Source organism: Pseudoliparis swirei, chromosome 8 (assembly GCF_029220125.1).
Source record: "Pseudoliparis swirei isolate HS2019 ecotype Mariana Trench chromosome 8, NWPU_hadal_v1, whole genome shotgun sequence".
NCBI lineage: Eukaryota > Metazoa > Chordata > Actinopteri > Perciformes > Liparidae > Pseudoliparis > Pseudoliparis swirei.
This window is the reverse complement of record NC_079395.1, coordinates 17,970,406-17,991,266: the sequence shown is the minus strand read 5'-3', so window position 1 is coordinate 17,991,266 and position 20,861 is coordinate 17,970,406. Positions and strand designations below refer to the sequence as shown.

Genomic DNA, 20,861 nt, shown 5'->3' with positions numbered 1-20,861 from the left:
ATACATTTCCATAAATCTCAGTTAAACCATTCCAATTTATTTGTTCGAATGCCTAAAATATACATATCTCACAAATTACAACAAGGGATATTGCAGTGTTATGGCCTAATTATGGTACCCATCTTGTTTTTGGCCAATTGGAGCTCACACTATGGCGTTACTCACACACTCATGGCAAAAGTAACTGCGGAAAATTTACATTGAAAATATTTGTCGTTCAGCTCGGTGACCCAGCGGGAGGGAAACGGGCGTTCCTGTTTATTTGACTGGAATTTCTCTCGGAGGAGATTCCCCCTTTTCTTTTAATTCACGTTTCATTGAACTATTAAATCTAAATGAAATATACATTAGGAACACCCCCACCGGTCATGAGTGGGTAAGCATGATTTATTATTAAAAGATATATACCTTTATATATAATTTTCTGATTGCTAAAATGACTAACAACTACAATAACATTCTTAAAGAGTAAAATGCAACTTCTGGGTTGTAGTGAATACAACAAATGCAATATTTAACATCCAAGTCAAATTACTTTTATGACCATGAATAGGGGGATTTGGGGAGAAAAAAAACCCAAAAAACAAACAAGTGTTGGTTTTGAAACGAACTGTACAACAACAAAAGAAAAACAAAGTCACTTAAATCAAAACAAATGTTGTACATATTTACAAAAAACAAAGAACATTCATTGACTACTGCACAGCTAAAAATAAATGACAAGTGTTTCTATTGATGGAGGTTGAAGCTGCAATAATTAGATGTCTAAGTTAAGTTCAAGTTAAGGTGACAGCGGGACGGAGAGGACGCCGACGGGGCGGTGACGCTGCCCACAGGCCGAGGGATGCTGCTCGCAGACTTCTGGAATGTACTGGAACAAATAGTCTACTACATCGTGTGTGTGTGTGTGTGTTCACACGCTCTCAGACAAACATGTACTGTAACTTCTGTTGCTTCAAAATTAAACACCAATCAGAAAACAACAAACGGCCGTAAAAAAAAGAAAAGGTGAGCGCTGGAGAAAAGAGTCCGTTCTTCAACCTGGAACAGAAAACGACGGGGACCACTTCTCCTCCAGGGGTCTCGGCCGCTCCGGCCTGCTCTGGTCAGTTAGTCGTTATACTGGATTCTCACTGGTACTGCAACTCTTGACCACACAACGGGGTTTAGGGTACTACATGTCAGAGGTGGGAGGTGATTGGCAAATGACAAAGAAGAGTTACTGTTTAAAAAAAAAAAAAAAAGGATTTTCACGTGGACTTCTGCCTATAGTGAAGCGTCAAGTCCCCGCCGCTCTTCCAGATAAAATGTTTAACTGTTCGCAGGTCCATGTTGGGATCCAGTACCTGGTTGGAGGACGAGACACACAAAAGGGTTAACGCGATGTACAAAGCGGGGGGTGCTGGTGTCAGAAACCCGCCGGCGGCGCCCACCTGGTCTTGACACATGAGTTCGATCTTCTCCTCGGCGAGCATGGCCATGTCCTCCTCCTTCTCCTGCTCGCCCGGCTTGTCGTTGGCCGAGGAGCTGGTGGTCTGCGACTCGTTGTCCAGGTTGATGATCTTCTCGTAGACGTGCTCCATCACCTTCCTCACCTGCAGCATGTCGCTGGCCGAGAGGCGGTCCCTGAGGAGCACACGCAGCGGGTCAAGCGCCGGGCGCACGGGAGCGGTTTATCAAAAGAGGCGCCGCGGCGGGACACTCACTTCTTCAGAGTCTTCGCACCAGAGGAAGAATGGGGCTGGAGGTAGAACGGGATTTTGTTGAACTTGGGCATGTTTTTCTGGAATAGAAGAGGGAAAGATGATGACTCATCAAATAATCGGGGGGGGGGGGAAACACAGCGACGTAATCTTTAGAGTCTAAATCCTGATCGTTCTCTCTGCTCGGCAACCGCCAATCGACATGCGACTCTCACTTCGAGCTGATCGCTCGACAAAATCCAGACTGTTTGCTGTCCTGGCTCCTCATTGGTGGAACGAGCTCCTCACTGACAGCAGGAAGTCTCTCCAGCTTCACTCGGAAACTAAAAACACATCTTTTCTACACCGTGAATAAAAACAGATTGGCACTTCAGTGGCGCTCATGGCATCACTTATGGTATTTTTGGAGTTTGTCTTTCTTGAAGAACTGTTACTTTCTGGCTTCTTGTTGTTCTGAGTTTGTTCTCATGGTTGATGAACTTATTGTAAGTCTCTGGATAAAATCATCTGCTGAATGACACGCGATGTGATGATCGTCGGTGTAAATGACGCCGAGTGTGACGGGATGCATTGTGAGCTCCGTGGAGCTGCTCCAGCGTCACGCCGACTCAACGAGACACAGGAGGGGGATTTGGGAACGTTATTGCATACCTGCAAACTCATGAGGTGAAAAAGGTGACAACGGGTGGGGGTCCTCTGCTCTGACTAAGTCAGTGCCCACAAACCCTTCTAATAAGAATATAATAGATGTTTGTATGTATATATATATATATATATGGCTGCCACACCTTGAAATATTCAGTAATATTTATTTTGCATGGGCCCAGGTGTGAATAGGAGCGAGGCCCATTCAGAGAAATCTCTACGGCCCACTTGAGCGACAATCACACAGGTTAACAAGTCTCACGTTACACTATTTTACAAATCAAGTAACTTCCTGAATTTGGTGCACTTAAACACTTTTTAAATTTTTTTAATTTCTAAATTATTTTAGAAATTAATTCCTTTTGTTCCTTATTTTATCCAATAACCAATAATATATAATAAACCTTCCCACCCACCCTGTCTGATATCCCATCAGAGGCCCCCACCCCGAGAAGTGGCTGAATGGAGAAGGGGTGGGGGGGGTTTCTGTGCTCCTCCCCTTGGGGCTTAGCCCCCCCCCCCCTCTTTGAATCCTACAAACGCCCCTGCCTCGTGTTTTGAGCCCTTCGGTAACAACGAGTGGTCGACGGCGAGTGTTTGATGAGGACTGCTAAATACTTTTTTTGTCACTCGATGCATCTGATTCTGGCCCATCTGTCAAATTAAAACTCATTTTGGCCCCTGAGCCAAACAGTTTGCCCACCCCTGATCGAACCTGTAATCATTTTGACATGTTTGTATGCAAGTAAAATAAAGACATGAATAAAGATTGTACTCACATCTACAGTTATATCGATGACCCACTGTGGAACGGTCTCGTTCAGCAGCATCGACTCGGTCTCTCCGCCTGAATCTCTGCACAGCAACCTGCGACCCAATAGGAGCAACACACACACACACACACACCATCAGCATTCCTGTTTGAGACGACTAGAACCCGATGTCACCGGCAGACTTTACAAAACACACACTGCCGTCCTCAAGAGTTGACCTTTAACCTGTTGTTCCTGAAACCGTACCTGAATAAAGTTCTGCCTCCGGCTTCCCCAAAGATGACAGGCGTGTGCGGTGGCACCTGGAAATATCCATTTCCTTTCTGGACCCGGTTCTCCTGCTCTCCGTTCACTGAGGGCACAAATGGGAAATGGACCTGTGCTTCCGACCACTATAATCACACGGACGCAGTCCTACTGTACGACAGACTGAACGAGCAGCAGGAAATAAACTGGAACCATAAAAACAAAACACACACTCGGCCACACCTCAGGATTTGTCCGTTTACCGCCTCCTTACCTTGGCTCCCCTCGTTCTCCTCCTCGTCGATGGGGTTGATGCGAGTTCTGGGCCAGAACTCCAGCAGCGCCTGGAGCAGCAGTCCGCCCAGGTTCACTGGGGAGATGACGGGGACACATTCAGTTAGCACGTGAGCTTTCTGCAAAATTACGTTAGCTTCAGTTCTGCAGAATTCACTGTGTGTATAAAATGTGATGAGGTCAGATATCTCACGCTTGGGGTCGGATCCGTCGGAGCTTGAGAAGCCAGCGTCCTTTGCAGACACCCAGGCAGCGAAGCAGTCGCTCTCATCCAAAGTGATAGTGAGCATCTGTTGATGAGGAAAGATGAACCAACACAGTGAGACCACTAACCAGGCCGAGGAAGACCACTAACCGGGCTGAGGAAGACCACTAACCGGGCCGAGGAAGACCACTAACCGGGCTGAGGAAGACCACTAACCGGGCTGAGGAAGCGAGGAAGACCACTAACCAGGCTGAGGAAGACCACTAACCAGGCAGAGGAAGACCACTAACCGGGCTGAGGAAGACCACTAACCGGGCTGAGGAAGACCACTAACCAGGCTGAGGAAGACCACTAACCGGGCTGAGGAAGACCACTAACCAGGCAGAGGAAGACCACTAACCAGGCTGAGGAAGACCACTAACCAGGCTGAGGAAGACCACTAACCGGGCTGAGGAAGACCACTAACCAGGCAGAGGAAGACCACTAACCAGGCAGAGGAAGACCACTAACCAGGCAGAGGAAGACCACTAACCAGGCTGAGGAAGACCACTAACCAGGCTGAGGAAGACCACTAACCGGGCTGAGGAAGACCACTAACCAGGCAGAGGAAGACCACTAACCAGGCTGAGGAAGACCACTAACCAGGCTGAGGAAGACCACTAACCAGGCAGAGGAAGACCACTAACCAGGCAGAGGAAGACCACTAACCAGGCTGAGGAAGACCACTAACCAGGCTGAGGAAGACCACTAACCAGGCTGAGGAAGACCACTAACCAGGCAGAGGAAGACCACTAACCAGGCAGAGGAAGACCACTAACCAGGCAGAGGAAGACCACTAACCAGGCTGAGGAAGATCACTAACCAGGCTGAGGAAGACCACTAACCAGGCAGAGGAAGACCACTAACCAGGCTGAGGAAGACCACTAACCAGGCTGAGGAAGACCACTAACCAGGCTGAGGAAGACCACTAACCGGGCTGAGGAAGACCACTAACCGGGCTGAGGAAGACCACTAACCAGGCAGAGGAAGACCACTAACCAGGCAGAGGAAGACCACTAACCAGGCTGAGGAAGACCACTAACCAGGCTGAGGAAGCACTTAGTTTGTCAAAGTAACAGCTGCTGAGATGACGTGCTCTCGTCCTCCGAGGCGTGTGACTCACCCCAGTTTTAAGGTCAACGGAGAACCAGTTCGGCACATAGACCATCTTGAAGCGCTTTTTTATCTCTTCTTCGAACTCCACTTTCCCCAAGTCTTCACCTTTGCACGCCTGAAGTAAGAAAAACACACACGGTCAATCCAAAGCACAGGAATCACCCGGGAATGTCTTCTTTAATCTCAATGAGATATTCCATGGCCGACGGTTTAGCACTAAATACACACGGCCGTCCTCTTCCACGTGAGCCGAGGTTCGATCCGTTAGAAGTGAGAACTGAGATTGAACCGGATGCCTCTGCATGGGAAGGGACCGTTTGACTCGCATCGTTTTGGTTTTCCATTTTCAAAAGTCTGGGATAGTACCTGGTACCGTGTCGTAGAACCCGGTCAGAAAGAGTCTTCACAGGACGTCAATACGCAGCCGAGATTTGTGACATTAACTTGTCCAGATTTGTGAAAATGGCCGCTTACGAAACTTCTCTTTGCAATTGATGAAGTGCAGACCTTCCTCTGGTTGGTTGCCGACGAGAAGATTCAGCAGGAGTCTCGCTAAATATGATGTTGCGACAGTTTAACACGGCTAAATCTGTCCTTCTGTACACATTACATCTATTGTTCTGTCCATCCTGGAGAGGGATCCTCCTCTGTTCTCTCCTGAAGGTTTCTTCCCTTTTCCCCCTGAAGGGTTATTTGGGAGTTTTTCCTGGTCTGATGTGAGGTTTTGGGGCAGGGATGTCTATGTGTACAGATTGTAAAGCACTCTGAGACAAATTTGTAATTTGTGAAATTGGGCTATACAAATAAACTGAATTGAATTGAATCATCTGTAAATCCCCCCCCCCCCCCCCCCGTAGAAAAGAGGCATTTGTCTTTGATGCAATCGCACCAGGCGCTTTAACACATTTAGAAATAGCGTTACCTTCAGGACATCCCAGAAGGCCACATTGTTGTTGGTATCTTTGGTGAGTATGTGTCTCTTGTCATTCAGAATGTGGCACTGGATGATACTGGCACCTCCTGCGAACACAACACAGGCGGTACTTCCTCGGCTGTCCGGGGGACTGATGCCGGCGGCGCGGCAGACGAGTGAACGCGTTTACCCTTGATGACTTGCTCCGGCTGGGTGCACAGCGGCGTCAGAGGGGTGGTGCAGTCGTTGTCATACTCCCCTGATGACCGGAAGTTGTGCATTCCCTTCAGAGACTGCACACACACACACAGAGGAAATAATAATCATGAAAAGAGATTTGGCGCGGATTTTAATAGCGGCTTCGTGGCTCTCCTTTGTAGCAAAAGGCGATTATTATAATGCAATCAAGATAATTGCATTACATTAAATCGCTGCCTCTGTATCCCCCACAAGCTCTGTGTCATACACAAGCTGGCTTAAACGTGTGCATAAATCACGGGGCGATGAGAGTGACTGAGCATCGGGCGTGGCCACACGCACACGTCCGTCGACAGCCGACCGGTGGTCTGAGGATTCACGCGTGCTTACCCATTTATTCACGGATGACTTGGTGGTGGAGACCCAGATTGCTGGAGGTGGGTCAGCAGATCTGTCCAGTTCCATCTGGGCAAAAGAGACGGACAGAAACAGGTTGAATGGGGTCAAATGGTTGGCGACGAGCTCAGGAATGACAATTGTTCAGATCAGTAAAACCCTTCTTGAAATAAGCGCCGTCACCGCAAACGAAGCAAAACTTGTGGTTTTTAGTTTTTTTTACGGTTACAACAGTGAGCAAAGTGACATGCACTGGGATATGCTTTCAACAGAAACAACCAAACTGAGTGAAATGAGAGAAGCAATCATCACAAAGTACGACGGTTTGTTATCGCATTGACACCACAAAAAGACACCAGGTCAGGATCCAGGGGAAAAAAACCATCCTGCTCTGATCAAACTAAACAAATTAAAAAGGTTTAAAAAAAATCCCAACTGAACTATCAACTAAACTAGAACGGGCACTCGGTAGAGCGCATACCTTCGCATATCACACGATTGGGCATTGAATTATGAACATGTTGGCATTAGTTGCATGCCAATTGGATACAAATTGACCGCGCTATGGTAAAAAGAAGATTTTGACCGTTTCATGACCTTGACCTTTGACCCAATCGATCCCAAAATCTAATCAAATGGTCCCCGGATAATAACCAATCATCCCACCAAATGTCATGCGATTCGGTTTAATACTTTTTGACTTATGCGAATAACACGCACGCACGCATACAAATACACGGCGATCAAAACAAAACCTTCCGCGTTTTCAATGCGAAGGTAATAAACACGCGAGGGTGTCACAGAATTGCCCCGTTACTGCACAACACAACATGTTGTTCCAGGTTCAAGCACTTACTTTGAGCACCGGGGCCTTCTCCTCGCAGATCAGCACGCGGATGTCGGGGTTACGCAGGTCAGTGCAGTAGATCTTCTTGTCCCTGCCTCCCGAGTAGACGTGTGTGAAGGCCTCGTTGACCTGCAGGGCCCAGACGCCCTCATCGTGCACCCTGTACGTGGCGATGCACCTCTGCTGGCCGAGAGACCACAGGCGGATGGTGCCGTCTGAGCTGCCGGACAGGCACTGCGGCGAAGGACAGCAGATTCAGATCGTTACAACTCCTCCGTTTGGCCGCCGCCATCTTATTTCAGACGTCTCGACTCACTTGAGTGCCGTCTCGGTTCAGCAGCAACGACTTCACGTTGTCCGTGTGACCTTTGAGCTTCATCAGTTTAGCACATGTTCGAGGATCCCACACTCTCAGGACCTGAAGAAAGAGAAGAGGCGAGAGTTGGCAGTGAAGACGGGCACTTCTGTGTCACATGGACCGTTAGAACCAGAGTACTTTGACCAGAGTAAAAGAACAGTTCCTCTAAAGCAGGGGTCAGGAACCTTTTTGACTGGGAGAGCCATAAAAGCCAAATATATTTCATTGAGAGCCATAAAGTATTTTTAACGTATAATTTTAATGCGACTTCTGGCGGGGGGGGGGGTGCAGGTGACTTTTTCTTTGAGATGGAGAGCCGAGAAGTGTTAGCGCGGCACGTAGAGACAGAGTGACATGCTGCTGTAGATACGATCAATAACAGACGGCTGTTTAGTTTAATAAAAGAACAAAGACGTGCTCTTTAAGAAAAGGGACCTTAAATTACTTCTGCTGTAATCTGGTGCGATAGAGAAAATTACAGAGTGGCGGGCGGAGATTTTTTTTTTCTCAACTCAAAATTGTCTGGGAGCCATATGCCGTCACTGGAAGAGCCAAAGGTTCCCGACCCCTGATCTACAGCATTACCATAGTTTCAAAGTAACACAACGCTTTGTGTAACCCCAGTTAGTAAACTACTGAATTATCACGGATGTGTGGTTGCCGACTGGAAACATCTCATGAACGTCTCAACAGACAGTGTTGTGCTTTCTCAATCTGACAAATCCCAGATCAGATGTCAACATGACAAATGAGATAATCAGCGTTGTTCTTAATCTACTCTCATTGTACTTGTGGTGCGTCGTCACACGGATGGAAACACAAACCTTTTCTGTTGATCCAGATACGATGACCGTGCCCATCTGGTTCATAGCGAGACTGTAGATGGAGTCCTTGTTCCCACTGAGTGACGAGGCTGTTGGAGGCGGATTAAAGTGAGTCCACGTGTACCAAATGTCTCTCAAAAATACACATCGGCCGTTACAGAACAATACAAATGCACAATCATCAAAACTACAGTTTTTAGAGGCCAGTAATTGGACCACTTGTCACAGAGAAAACCAACAACTGGAAAGCACCTCTCCCAACTTCTTCACCCATGATACCCAGAATGGGCTTTGGGTATCGGGCGATGCCGAGTACCTACACCACCGTTAGACTAATGACCTGCATTCCTCACTGTGGAAATTGAAAATGTAAAGAGGAATGTTGACCAATGTTTTCACTCTACACTGCATATTATATATAAAACTAGAACTTAAATGGGATAGCTTGTCCGTGTTGTGACGGATATCCAATCTAGCTATTCAAGACACCAATAAACAAAGTCCCTGCTGGTAATACTTACTGGTTACAGTGTTGTTGGAAGCGGTGAGTGCCGTCAGTGTGTTCACATCCCAAAGAAAGATCTGCCGGTCGAGACCTGCGGACGCCACAAGCTCCTTGTCCTTAGCGTATGCCAGAGCCTTCACGTAGTCCTTGTGCGTCCGTAACGTCGACATGCAGAAGCCTTTATGCGCATTCCATACTTTGACCGTTGTATCCGAGGAGGCAGATATCACTGGAAAAACGGAAGACCGGAAAAAAAAAAGTATGTGAGATGCATCAGACCGGCAGTATCACACGCTGAACAATGCCTCAAGTGATCACACTCACGTGTTTTGCCGTTGCAACAGAGAACTATGTCATTAACCCAGTCTGTGTGATGCTCCATCGAGGCAATGTATGAGTCCTGCTGCAATGAAAGAGGACAGAAATTAAGACACTTCTACTATAAAACATGAGAAAGAAAGAAAGAAAGAAAAAAGAAGAAGAAGAATATGCATGTGACAACACAGCTGCTTGGCACATTCAAAGTGTGTCTCAGAATATCAGAAGCCCTACTTTATGCTGGTACACGCTCCATATCCGGATGATGGAGTCTCTTCCGGCGGTGAAGAGCCGGTTCAACGCCGGGTCGAGCTGCAGCGCGTTCACCCCATTGCGATTGTACTTCTCCACCTCGTCTCTAATGACGTAGGACACCTGGAACACAGAGAGGTCAGACTCCCATCTCGACCACTTCTACGTTTCCCCACACACACACACACACACACACACACACACACACACACACACACACCTGCCGAGGCTTCAACGCAAGTGCAAAGCTCCCCGTCGGGAGGACGTTACTGAAGGAAACGTATAGCCACTATATAGACACATGTAGTTGAGAATAGTTTGCCGTGAAGTAACATTAACAACGGACTAGTGGCACCGCGCAGTGCTCGGTGGCAATGTGACAGAACCACCGGGACACGACCGTTTCCCAGCAATTAGACCGAGCCCGGATACAGGGTCGCAAAGCTACCGTCACAGCACCACGAGCAGCTCGCACCACTGGCTTGAGTTCATCAACCAGCTCGATAGTGAAGGCAACACGTGCGCAATGCGCACTTCTGTGATAGTTGAGAATAAAAAGGCACGTTGTCACTCGGCCATTAGCAGAAGACGCTAAAGACGGAGCTAAGCTGGCTCGGTTAGCCGGCTCGGGTCGTGACTCAGAGCCAGTAGCGGGCGCGTTTCGCGGTGCGTCAAGCGCTCGCGCGTCTCGCTTTCGAGATGAAGACCATAATGTCGCCGCTGCCATGCACTCACCAATAATGCTACTATTAAAATTCACCTGTACTTTTCTCCGCCCAGCAGCATTTTGCCTGTGATGCGTGGCCATCTTGCATGTTGACAGTCAATTCATGTGATGCTACATCCGGAAGAAAAGAAAACACACGACGCTGAGCTTTGTGGGTAATGTAGTTTTTGAAACGATGTCTCTTCGTTTCACTGCGGGAGGGTCTTGTGTGTCAGAGAAATGTTCATGATAAGTTTAATATAAACATTAACATGACACGGCATTAGGTGAGGTAGATACGGGGCTCCTCATGGCTGTGGTTATAGTCTGGTTAAAAGCTACTGTTTTGGTTATATGTATATTTATATATGTATTTAAAAAAGACTATATTCTAACATACAAAATGGCCTTACGATGCTTTTTTCCTCACCACAAGTGCTAGATCTGCCAGGCGAAGCAGGCAGGCGAACACCAAGCAGGCCCTTTTATTAACGAACAGCTGATAATATATCAGAGGATAATTATGCTCTCCCTTTATAGCCCACCACAATACATGGATGTGCAACATGAATGTCGACCCAGTGTTTAACCCGATTAACACGGTGTCTCGCTGTAGCCTTCCCTGTTAGCTCTGACATATTACATCATGAGTCATGAGTCAAAATCAAGTGTTGTCAATTTATATCCCAACACAAAAAAAGTCTAAATGCTGAATTAAAGTCCGTTGACGCTGCCATGCATTTATTTTTTGTGAAGAAATACAGAGTCCCAGTGGCACAATAACATTGATGGGTCTAAATAGCACTAGAAGTAAATTCTGTCTTTGAGAAGAATAAATCTCCATGACTATGAAAAGGTTGATTCATGGTAGCTCCATGTTTTGGCCACTAGAGGGCGCAGTAAGAGACCACATGGAGGCACACCGCGAGGTCATCCAAAACCATCTCCAAACACTCTAAATGCTGACAGCTTGTGTTAAACAATATACAAAGGCAACAGGTTTTTATTCCAAATCCAGTTTGTGTTTTATTTTTGTTTACTAATTACATTCCGTGGAGGGCAGTGACATCGCGTGCTGTGAATCTTGCTTATAGCACATCCGCCCAATTACAGTTCGGTCAATTGTGAAATGTGGTGTGAATGCAACATTGGATCGTCTCTTCTGTGAAGTCAAACCACTTTATATACTTTCATAAAACCATATGCCATGCATGTCCTCAAATACACTTTATAATGTGTACCATGAAGGTCAAAAACAACAATAGGCCACTAGTGCATGGCGCTTCTTCACGTGCCTTTTCTTGGCAATGTGTAAAAACGTGCCGGCTCTTTCGCTCTGTCCTATTTGAGTGGGACATGTAGGCGCAGTAATCCCCCGTGGTCCGGGCAGCATCCTCCCTCCCTCGTGCTCTTTGCTCAAGGGCAAATCGAGGTGCTCATCTCCCGCCGGCTGCGCAGCTGCTGAAGACTGGCGCAGCATCCTCTCCACGCGCCGCGGCTCGGGACCTTTCCTCTGTGGGATGCCAGCTGCAGAGCCACTCGGGTGGGACGGACAGAGGACCCACAGCACCGCGCTTTGCACCTGTGGCATGTTTAAAAAAATGTCCAACACAAGGTGATTGGACGCCTGGCGCTGGTCTAGGGGTCAGTTGTGTGCGCAAAACTTTGGATTGCGCTGATAAGACGCACTTGTTGGAGTTCTGGTCCGTCATGAAGAACAAACCTTGACGGCAAGACATGGATTTTGCGCGGAGAGTTTGGCTTTTCCTTCGTCTCCAAGCCGAAGAACTCATCTATGGAAATGTTGCTGTAAATCTCAGAGTTTCAGATGTAAGTATAGCTCTGTGAGGTTTATTATTTTGATTTTGCAAATAATATTAAGCATGCGGTAACTTTGTGGCCGCACAGACAGAAAGGCACATTTCAGGAGGTAAATAATGTGTCAACAATTGGGTCTTCAACTTTTATTTATTTTCTTACAGTTGAAATCGGTTAATGGACAATTTATACACAATAAAATAAAAAATAAAATAAAAATAATTATAATTATAATATATTCTTCCAGGATTAATCTATAATCTAATACAATGCCATCCATGTTATATATCATAAACAAAAGATGTGCCAGAAAGTGCACAAGGAAAACATAATAATGTCATGTTTTCATGTGAGCATTAAAGGCTTACACTTACCATGATCTCTTACTCCTGCGACACGTTACGTAAGGCTGCACATTTGAGTTCCCTTTTGCTCTTTCGGTGACATCTGTCACCTTCATCTTCCGGTCCAGCTCGTGGAGTTCCTGATAGTTAACTCAGTTAAGCTTTAAGTGTCTCAAGCAGCAGAGCTCATTAAAGTAATTGTCCCCAGTTCATCTCCTCATCGTGATGTTTTCACCGCTGTCTCGTGTTGTAGGTCTATCCTATACCTTCTGTAACCGACGTATATAAGCTATCTGATGCAATTACTTTGAGAGGTTTTTGTAGAAAAGTAGGTTATCAGTTCAGCCCGAGCACAGGATCACAGTGTGAAGCGCGAAGAGGACCCAGTAACATGGCCCAGTGAGAGTGGTCTGACTCCCAGTATGGGCTAGAATTAGATTTCCAAAAGTTGTTATGTCTTTTTTGTGTGTGTCATGCACAAGTACCCAATCACTTCTGTCAATAATTCCATATATGGCACTTGCTTTTACAATATAATGAAGCAATAAGCTTGACCAATAAATACAATCACAAAACTCTTTAACAGACATAATACAACCAAAAATGAAAATCAAAAACCACTTGAAAGTCCGTTCAGTTAACAATAATATCGTATAATCAATGTCAATGGAGGGAAGTAAGAAATCCATGATGAGCCTCTGATTCGCCCCCAGAGAACAACAACACTGATATTAAAGTAACAGGAAAGCACGACATTCAAGACTCTATTTGTACAACACAAACCGGGATATAAAAATTAGTTTGCATAGATATCCTTTATTATGTTTGGCAGTTTGAGTAATGCAGCGTTGGGCATATTACTTAATGACCATAAGGACAACAAAGTGATCACACTGGTTCCAAATGCAGAACATTCACAAGAAACATGGAAGACATATTTTCAGGCATTGAACAACTTTTATATTTTAGTGAATAGATAAAACTGCATTTTCATAGCTTTGAATGATAATAATTCGACAAAGTAAAAGAACATGAAAATAAAATAGGATATAAAGTGAATGTCAAAGTGTGGTCAGCTGGTCAGCTCCGTGTCCATGGAAGATAATTTGTTTTCTTGGAATTTAAGATGATCGAAATAGATTTGAAGACAGAGCTTCAGTGAAGTTCATAAATAAAGTTAGAAAAGTAAAAAATGCAGAAAAATGGCACAGAAGTCATTCGCTTCATACATTTGATATGAAATCATGATCTCTCGCACACCAAAGTATCTCCAGGCTGGAAGGAGCTGAAGTGACGTGAAGTGACGCAATTTGCCGTAAAGTCCTGTGGGGTCGATCCTCTGTCCACCAGAGAGCACCGACAAGTGGTTCTTTACCTGGAAAATGTCCCGCTTAGTGTGTGTCTTGGTCTCACACACACACACACACACACATTAAGTCATTTATGGAAAAATAAACTGCTTATGGATATTTTAAACCACCAAATATCAATATCGGTATTGAACTCAATGTTGCGTGTCGGTCGGGCTGTAGTTCATTTTGATCAGAGGTCTGTCTAACACTCATCGTGTGTGTGTGTGTGTGTGTGTGCGTGTGTGTGTGTCTGTGTGTGCCAGTCCACTCCTCCGCTCCACTTTAAATCTAATTATCTTAATTATTTGCAGTGATGATGAGCAAATCACATCTGGCTGTTATGGGGATTCAATTTCATTCAACTAAAATACTTGAAAAAAATATATTTCCTGGCGCGTGAATCCAACCAGAGGCAGGTTTGACTTTAGATGAATATTATTCATACATGCGGGGTCGAGGTCATCGTCACATATCTTCTTGTTACCTTTCAAAGGAGACATGCTGGGACTGTTCCTCTGGATGAGGCACGTCCTCTCTGAGGTGGCAAACGGGCCTTCACCTATTTATTTCTGATGGCAAATGGGAATGCTCCGGATTGAGTGTGTGAGGAGAGCTGATCTGAGATTTCCCTGGGCCAAATAAGCAGATCAAGTGAAAGCAGATAACTAGCGTCTGGCTGGACGTGTGAAGGGATCAATGCATTTCAGGACGGGAGGAGATGGAGAACAAGCAGAGCTTAGTCAAAATGAAAAGGATACAATAGTATCGCTCTGTCAAAAGGGCAAGAGAGAAATGTAATCCTCTCTTTGGAAAGCTTTCCTGTTATTAAAATATCAGCCTCAGTCACTGGCTGAAATGAGCCGATGCTTTTTTCACATCCTGCAACTACCTATTCTTTATTTAAGTCCAGAGGAATCACGTTTGCCGATAAGAACACAGAGACAATTAAGATTGTAGACATCCAGAGGAAGCATTTCAAGATATTCAAATTATATTCAGTAACGCCTCTGGTACAAATAATCATTCATTCATCTTCTGAATTAATTCAAACTCTCAACATTGACGACAGATACGATGTGACGTTATTATCACTGCCGTAAACTGGAAATGCACTAGAACGCTCTTTTGGACTGAAGAAAATGCATCGTACCAGTTTGTGAAATCAAGTTTCCAGGAGAACTATCGTATTTGAATGAATTCTAATCTTACAACAGAAGTTTATTGGACCCCTGGTCCAACAGAGTCTACTGAACCCTCCGGTTCCCCTGAGCTAGCGGCGGCGTCTTTGAGCTGGAGGTTTTGGTTCTATGTCCCTAAACTCAGAAAAACCAACTGTATGCCAGCTGACCAACAACAAACATAGACGGACATCTGGCAACCATCTGCCAAACATACTGGAACATGTAGTCGCTAAGGAGGATCCAGATGTTTCTCCCAGGTGTTGGTTAAGACCAAAACAGAGATAACTAGAATGGGCACTCGGTAGAGCGCATACCTTCGCATATCACAAGATTGGGCATTGAATTATGAACATGTTGGCATTAGTTGCATGCCAATTGGATAGAAATTGACCGTGCTATGGTAAAAAAAAGATTTTGATCTTTTCATGACCTTGACATTGACCTTTGACCCGATCAATCCCAAAATCTAATCAAATGGTCCCCGGATAATAACCAATCATCCCACCAAATTTCATGCGATTCGGTTCAATACTTTTTGATCTATGCGAGTAACACGCTCTCTATTAGATATTATCAATGTGTCTCTGCTAACAGGCCACGTACCACACTCCTTCAAAGTGGCTGTTATTAAACCTCTCCTGAAGAAGCCCACTCTGGATCCAGAGGTGTTGGCTAACTAGAGACCGATCTCTAACCTCCCCTTCCTCTCCAAGATCCTTGAGAAAGTGGTCGCAAATCAGTTGTGCGACTTTCTACATCATAATAGTTTATTTGAGAAATTTCAATCAGGATTTAGAAAACACCACAGCACCGAGACGGCACTGGTGAAAATTACAAATGACCTCTTAATGGCAGCAGATAAAGGACTCCTCTCTGTCCTGGTCTTGTTAGCCCTTAGTGCTGCATTCGACACCATTGACCATGACATCCTGTTACAGAGACTGGAGCAGTCGATTGGCATTTCAGGCACGGCACTAATTTGGTTTAAATCCTATTTATCAGATCGATCTCAGTTTGTATTTGTAAACGATGACGCCTCGATAACCACTAACGTTAATCACGGAGTTCCACAAGGTTCTGTGCTTGGACCAATTTTATTTACCTTATACATGCTTCCTTTGGGCAATATTATCAGGAAACACTCCATAAACTTTCATTGTTATGCAGATGATACTCAACTATATTTATCGATAAAACCAGAGGAGAGCAACCAACTAAAATTCAAGCATGTCTTAAAGACATAAAAACATGGATGACCTGCAATTTCTTGATGTTAAACTCAGACAAACAGAGATCAATTATCTGGTGATGTGGATTCTGTAGACGGCATTGCCCTGGCATCCAACACCACTGTAAAGAATCTGATTCGGTTCAATACTTTTTGATCTATGCGAGTAACATGCTCTCTATTAGATATTATCAATGTGTCTCTGCTAACAGGCCACGTACCACACTCCTTCAAAGTGGCTGTTATTAAACCTCTCCTGAAGAAGCCCACTCTGGATCCAGAGGTGTTGGCTAACTAGAGACCGATCTCTAACCTCCCCTTCCTCTCCAAGATCCTTGAGAAAGTGGTCGCAAATCAGTTGTGCGACTTTCTACATCATAATAGTTTATTTGAGAAATTTCAATCAGGATTTAGAAAACACCACAGCACCGAGACGGCACTGGTGAAAATTACAAATGACCTCTTAATGGCAGCAGATAAAGGACTCCTCTCTGTCCTGGTCTTGTTAGACCTTAGTGCTGCATTCGACACCATTGACCATGACATCCTGTTACAGAGACTGGAGCAGTCGATTGGCATTTCAGGCACGGCACTAATTTGGTTTAAATCCTATTTATCAGATCGATCTCAGTTTGTATTTGTAGCGATGACGCCTCGATAACCACTAACGTTAATCACGGAGTTCCACAAGGTTCTGTGCTTGGACCAATTTATTTACCTTATACATGCTTCCTTTGGGCAATATTATCAGGAAACACTCCATAAACTTTCATTGTTATGCAGATGATACTCAACTATATTTATCGATAAAACCAGAGGAGAGCAACCAACTCGGTAAAATTCAAGCATGTCTTAAAGACATAAAAACATGGATGACCTGCAACTTCTTGATGTTAAACTCAGACAATGACGAAGTAATTTTAATCGGCCCTGAGCACCTCAGAGATCAATTATCTGGTGATGTGGATTCTGTAGACGGCATTGCCCTGGCATCCAACACCACTGTAAAGAATCTTGGCGTTATCTTTGATCGGGTCTTGTCCTTTAACTCCCACGTAAAGCAAATCTCAAGGACTGCATTCTTTCATCTACGTAATATTTCAAAAATCAGACACATCTTGTCTCAAAAAGATGCAGAAAAATTGGTTCACGTTCGTTACTTCGAGACTGGATTACTGCAACTCCTTATTATCAGGCTGCTCTAATAAATCACTTAGGTCCCTCCAGTTGATCCAGAATGCTGCAGCTCGTGTTCTCACTAAAACAAAGAAAAGAGATCACATCACTCCTGCACTAGCTGCTCTGCACTGGCTCCCAGTAAAATCAAGAATCACTTTTAAAATTCTTCTCTTAACGTACAAAGCCTTGATTGGTGATGCACCATCATATCTTAAGGAGCTTGTAGTACCATATTGCCCCACTAGAGAGCTACGCTCACTAAATGCGGGACTACTTGTAGTTCCTAGAGTCTTAAAAAGTAGAATGGGAGCCAGAGCCTTTGGTTATCAGGCTCCTCTTTATGGAACCAGCTTCCAATTTCAGTCCGGGAGGCAGACACAGTCACCTCGTTTAAGAGTAGACTTAAGACCTTCCTCTTTGACAGAGCTTATAGTTAGGGCTGAATCAGGTTTGCCCTGGTCCAGCCCCTTGATATGCTGCTATAGGCTTATAGCTGCCGGGGGACGTTTTAGGATGCACTGAGTACCTATCTCCTCTTTTTTCTCTCCTTAAGGATGAATTTTCATCTCTCAATCACACGTTACTAACTCTGCTTTCTCCCCGGAGTCCTTTTGACTTCACGTCTCATGGGGTCATCGGACCCTATGAGACGGCATAGATCCTATCTGCCTGATGGATTATCGAGGTCTGGGTCGTGGAATTCCTGCTCCTGACTACGCCACTGTCCTGTTGAGACTCCGCCCACTCCTCCTCCCAACCGCCATCTGCCTGATGGATCGTGGAGGTCTCCATCGTGGAATATGCCTACTATGAACTATTCATACACTGTCATATTCATTGAATGTATTTTAACTCTAAATCTGTCCTTCTGTACACATTACATCTATTGCATCTGTCCATCCTGGAGAGGGATCCTCCTCTGTTGCTCTCCTGCAGGTTTCTTCCCTTTTTTTCCCCCTGAAGGGTTATTTGGGAGTTTTTCCTGGTCCGATGTGAGGTTTTGGGGCAGGGATGTCTATGTGTACAGATTGTAAAGCACTCCGAGACAAATTTGTAATTTGTGAAATTGGGCTATACAAATAAACTGAACTGAACTGAACAAATAAATAAATAAATACACGGCGATCAAAACATAACCTTCCGCATTTTCAATGCGAAGGTAAATATAAACATGTTTAAACAGCAAACAAACAATTTTAAAGGACATTTGTTTGCTGGCCTGAAACTCCGGATGAAACGAGGCTCCGAGTCTGCTGAATGTGTGAATAGACATTCGCTAATAGCAACTTATCTTGTGAGATCAGAATGTAACAGTTGTGATTAACACAACACTTTAAAGGTGCAATATAAAGTGCAATATAAGGTGCAATAATCCGAGATTAGGAGTTTTGCATTAGCCCCCCGCACAGCTCTCAACATGTCTCATAGGCCTCCAGCATTATGCTCATAGCTAATGGTACTAGCAGCGCTAACCAAGCGCTCAGGTGAGCGGAGTTCACCTGAGGTAGAATCGGAGGGAGGGGGGGGGGGGATGCTAAACTTCCATGACAACGTTATCAGCTGCAACCGCAGCATGAGAGCAGCACAAGGAGTTGCGGCTAACTTGTTCCAGCACACAGTTTAGTCGGCAAACACCAGGAGACATTTGGGCTTTTAGGGGTGTGGTCAGATGTGGTGTTGTCAGAGGTCGCCGGCCGGTCGATGACCAGGCAGGCAAACAGTAAGCGACCCCCATCCTGAATCAGTGAAAACCTTCGGTCAGAGCTGCAGACCGTGGTCTTAATCCCTCTGACAGCTATGGCTGCTCTAGTTTAGGCAGTTGGACAACAGGGAGCTGGTGTTGGTCAGTTGAAAGGTTGAAACCTTTCCATCATGTGACTACCAGATCAGAAAATCAGAGGCAACGCAGCGGTCAAAGCCTTTACAGCTATTGCACATAGTTTGTAAAAGAGAAGTCAGAGACATACCTGTGCATTTCTTTTGATTCAATTCAATTCAGTTTATTTGTATAGCCCATTATCACAAATTACAAATTTGCCTCAGAGGGCTTTACAATCTGAACACATAGACATCCCTGACCTTTGACCTCACATCAGATCAGGATAAACTCCCAAACAACTTTCACAGGGAAAAAAGGGAAGAATCCTTCAGGAGAGCAACAGAGGAGGATCCCTCTCCAGGATGGACAGAACAATAGATGTCATGTGACCAGAAGGAATCATTAGAGTTAAAACACATTCAACTAGAATGGGCACTCGGTAGAGCGCATACCTTCGCATATCACAAGATTGGGCATTGAATTATGAACATTTTGGCATTAGTTGCATGCCAATTGGACAAAAATGTATCGTGTAATGGTAAAAAAAGAGTTTGACCTTTCCATGACCTTGACCTTGACCTTTGACCCGATTGATCCAAAAATCTAATCAAATGGTCCCCGGATAATAACCAATCATCCCACCAAATTTCATGTGATTCAAGAACATTTTGACCTGTTCATGACCTTTGACCTGATCAATCCCAAAATCTAATCAACTGGTCCCCGGATAATAAACAATCATCCCACCAAATTTCATGCGATTCGGTTCAATACTTTTTGAGTTCTGCGAAAGATTTTGACCTGTTCATGACCTTTGACCTTTGACCCGATCGATCCCAAAATCTCATCAACTGGTCCCCGGATAATAAACAATCATCCCACCAAATTTCATGCGATTCGGTTCAATACTTTTTGAGTTTTGCGAATAACACGCATACAAATAAATAAATAAATACACGGCGATCAAAACATAACCTTCCGGCATTTTCAATGCGAAGGTAATGAATATGACAGAGTGTATGAATAGTTGGAAGAAGGCATGGACCACGATCCAGACCTCCACGATCCATCAGGCAGATGGAGGTAGAGAGGAGGAGTGGGCGGGGCATCAGCAGGGCCATGGCATCAGACCCAGCCAGGTGCAACGGACCCTAAGAGATGTGAAGTCACCAAGAGTTAATAATGTGCAATAGAGAGATGAAAATTCATCCATAAGGAGAGAGAGAAGAGGAGAGAGGTGCTCGCTGTATCCTAGGAACTGAGTACTTTTATATTATTAATACTTGTTTTATCATTCTGATGTTACACGTTTCTGTTTATAGAATAACAAAACAATCTCTGTGCTCTCTCCTTGTACCTCCGTTTTGGTCCCCACCTCCTCCGAAGGAACTCGTTTGATCCACTATGTTCTCAAACTGTCTGTAATGTGGTCTGTCTGCTGTTTGATGCTGAGCAGCTGGACTACAGTGGGGCTCCAGATTTTTAGAGATGAATAGTAATGCCGGCTGTGGCCACAAACAGCTACAAGTTGAACAAACCCAGAACAATGAGCTCGGGAGTCGGGTGGTAATTCTCCGTCGTCACTCCAAGCAACCTCTCTTG

The 20,861-nt window shown here is 45.0% G+C and overlaps 2 protein-coding genes across 4 annotated transcripts in view; one reads left to right on the top strand and one right to left on the bottom strand.

Moving 5' to 3' along the window:
- Positions 1–15: 15 nt before the first annotated feature.
- On the bottom strand, positions 16–10,440 carry LOC130197947 (WD repeat-containing protein 48). Of its 3 annotated transcripts, none has more exons than XM_056420935.1 (18): positions 10,393–10,440; positions 9,615–9,755; positions 9,387–9,465; positions 9,079–9,291; positions 8,558–8,646; positions 7,692–7,793; positions 7,385–7,609; positions 6,523–6,597; positions 6,125–6,227; positions 5,944–6,041; positions 5,029–5,136; positions 3,855–3,951; positions 3,642–3,737; positions 3,368–3,473; positions 3,128–3,215; positions 1,707–1,783; positions 1,434–1,626; positions 16–1,346 (listed from the first exon to the last, which is right to left on the bottom strand). In XM_056420935.1, exons 1-18 carry the CDS (start codon positions 10,438–10,440, stop codon positions 1,251–1,253), a joined length of 2,034 nt encoding a protein of 677 aa, XP_056276910.1. In that variant the 3' UTR covers positions 16–1,250. The 3 variants fall into 3 exon arrangements, with proteins under 3 accessions (XP_056276910.1, XP_056276911.1, XP_056276912.1); XM_056420936.1 differs by having other exon boundaries at positions 9,387–9,462; XM_056420937.1 differs by having other exon boundaries at positions 10,399–10,416.
- A 919-nt stretch (positions 10,441–11,359) lies between these two features.
- Positions 11,360–20,861, top strand: part of LOC130197915 (sodium channel protein type 4 subunit alpha-like) — a 40,550-nt gene continuing 31,048 nt past the window's right edge. The window contains exon 1 of the mRNA XM_056420896.1: positions 11,360–12,168. The gene's annotated coding sequence lies outside the window, so the exon portion shown is untranslated. The remainder of the gene's footprint in view (positions 12,169–20,861) is intronic.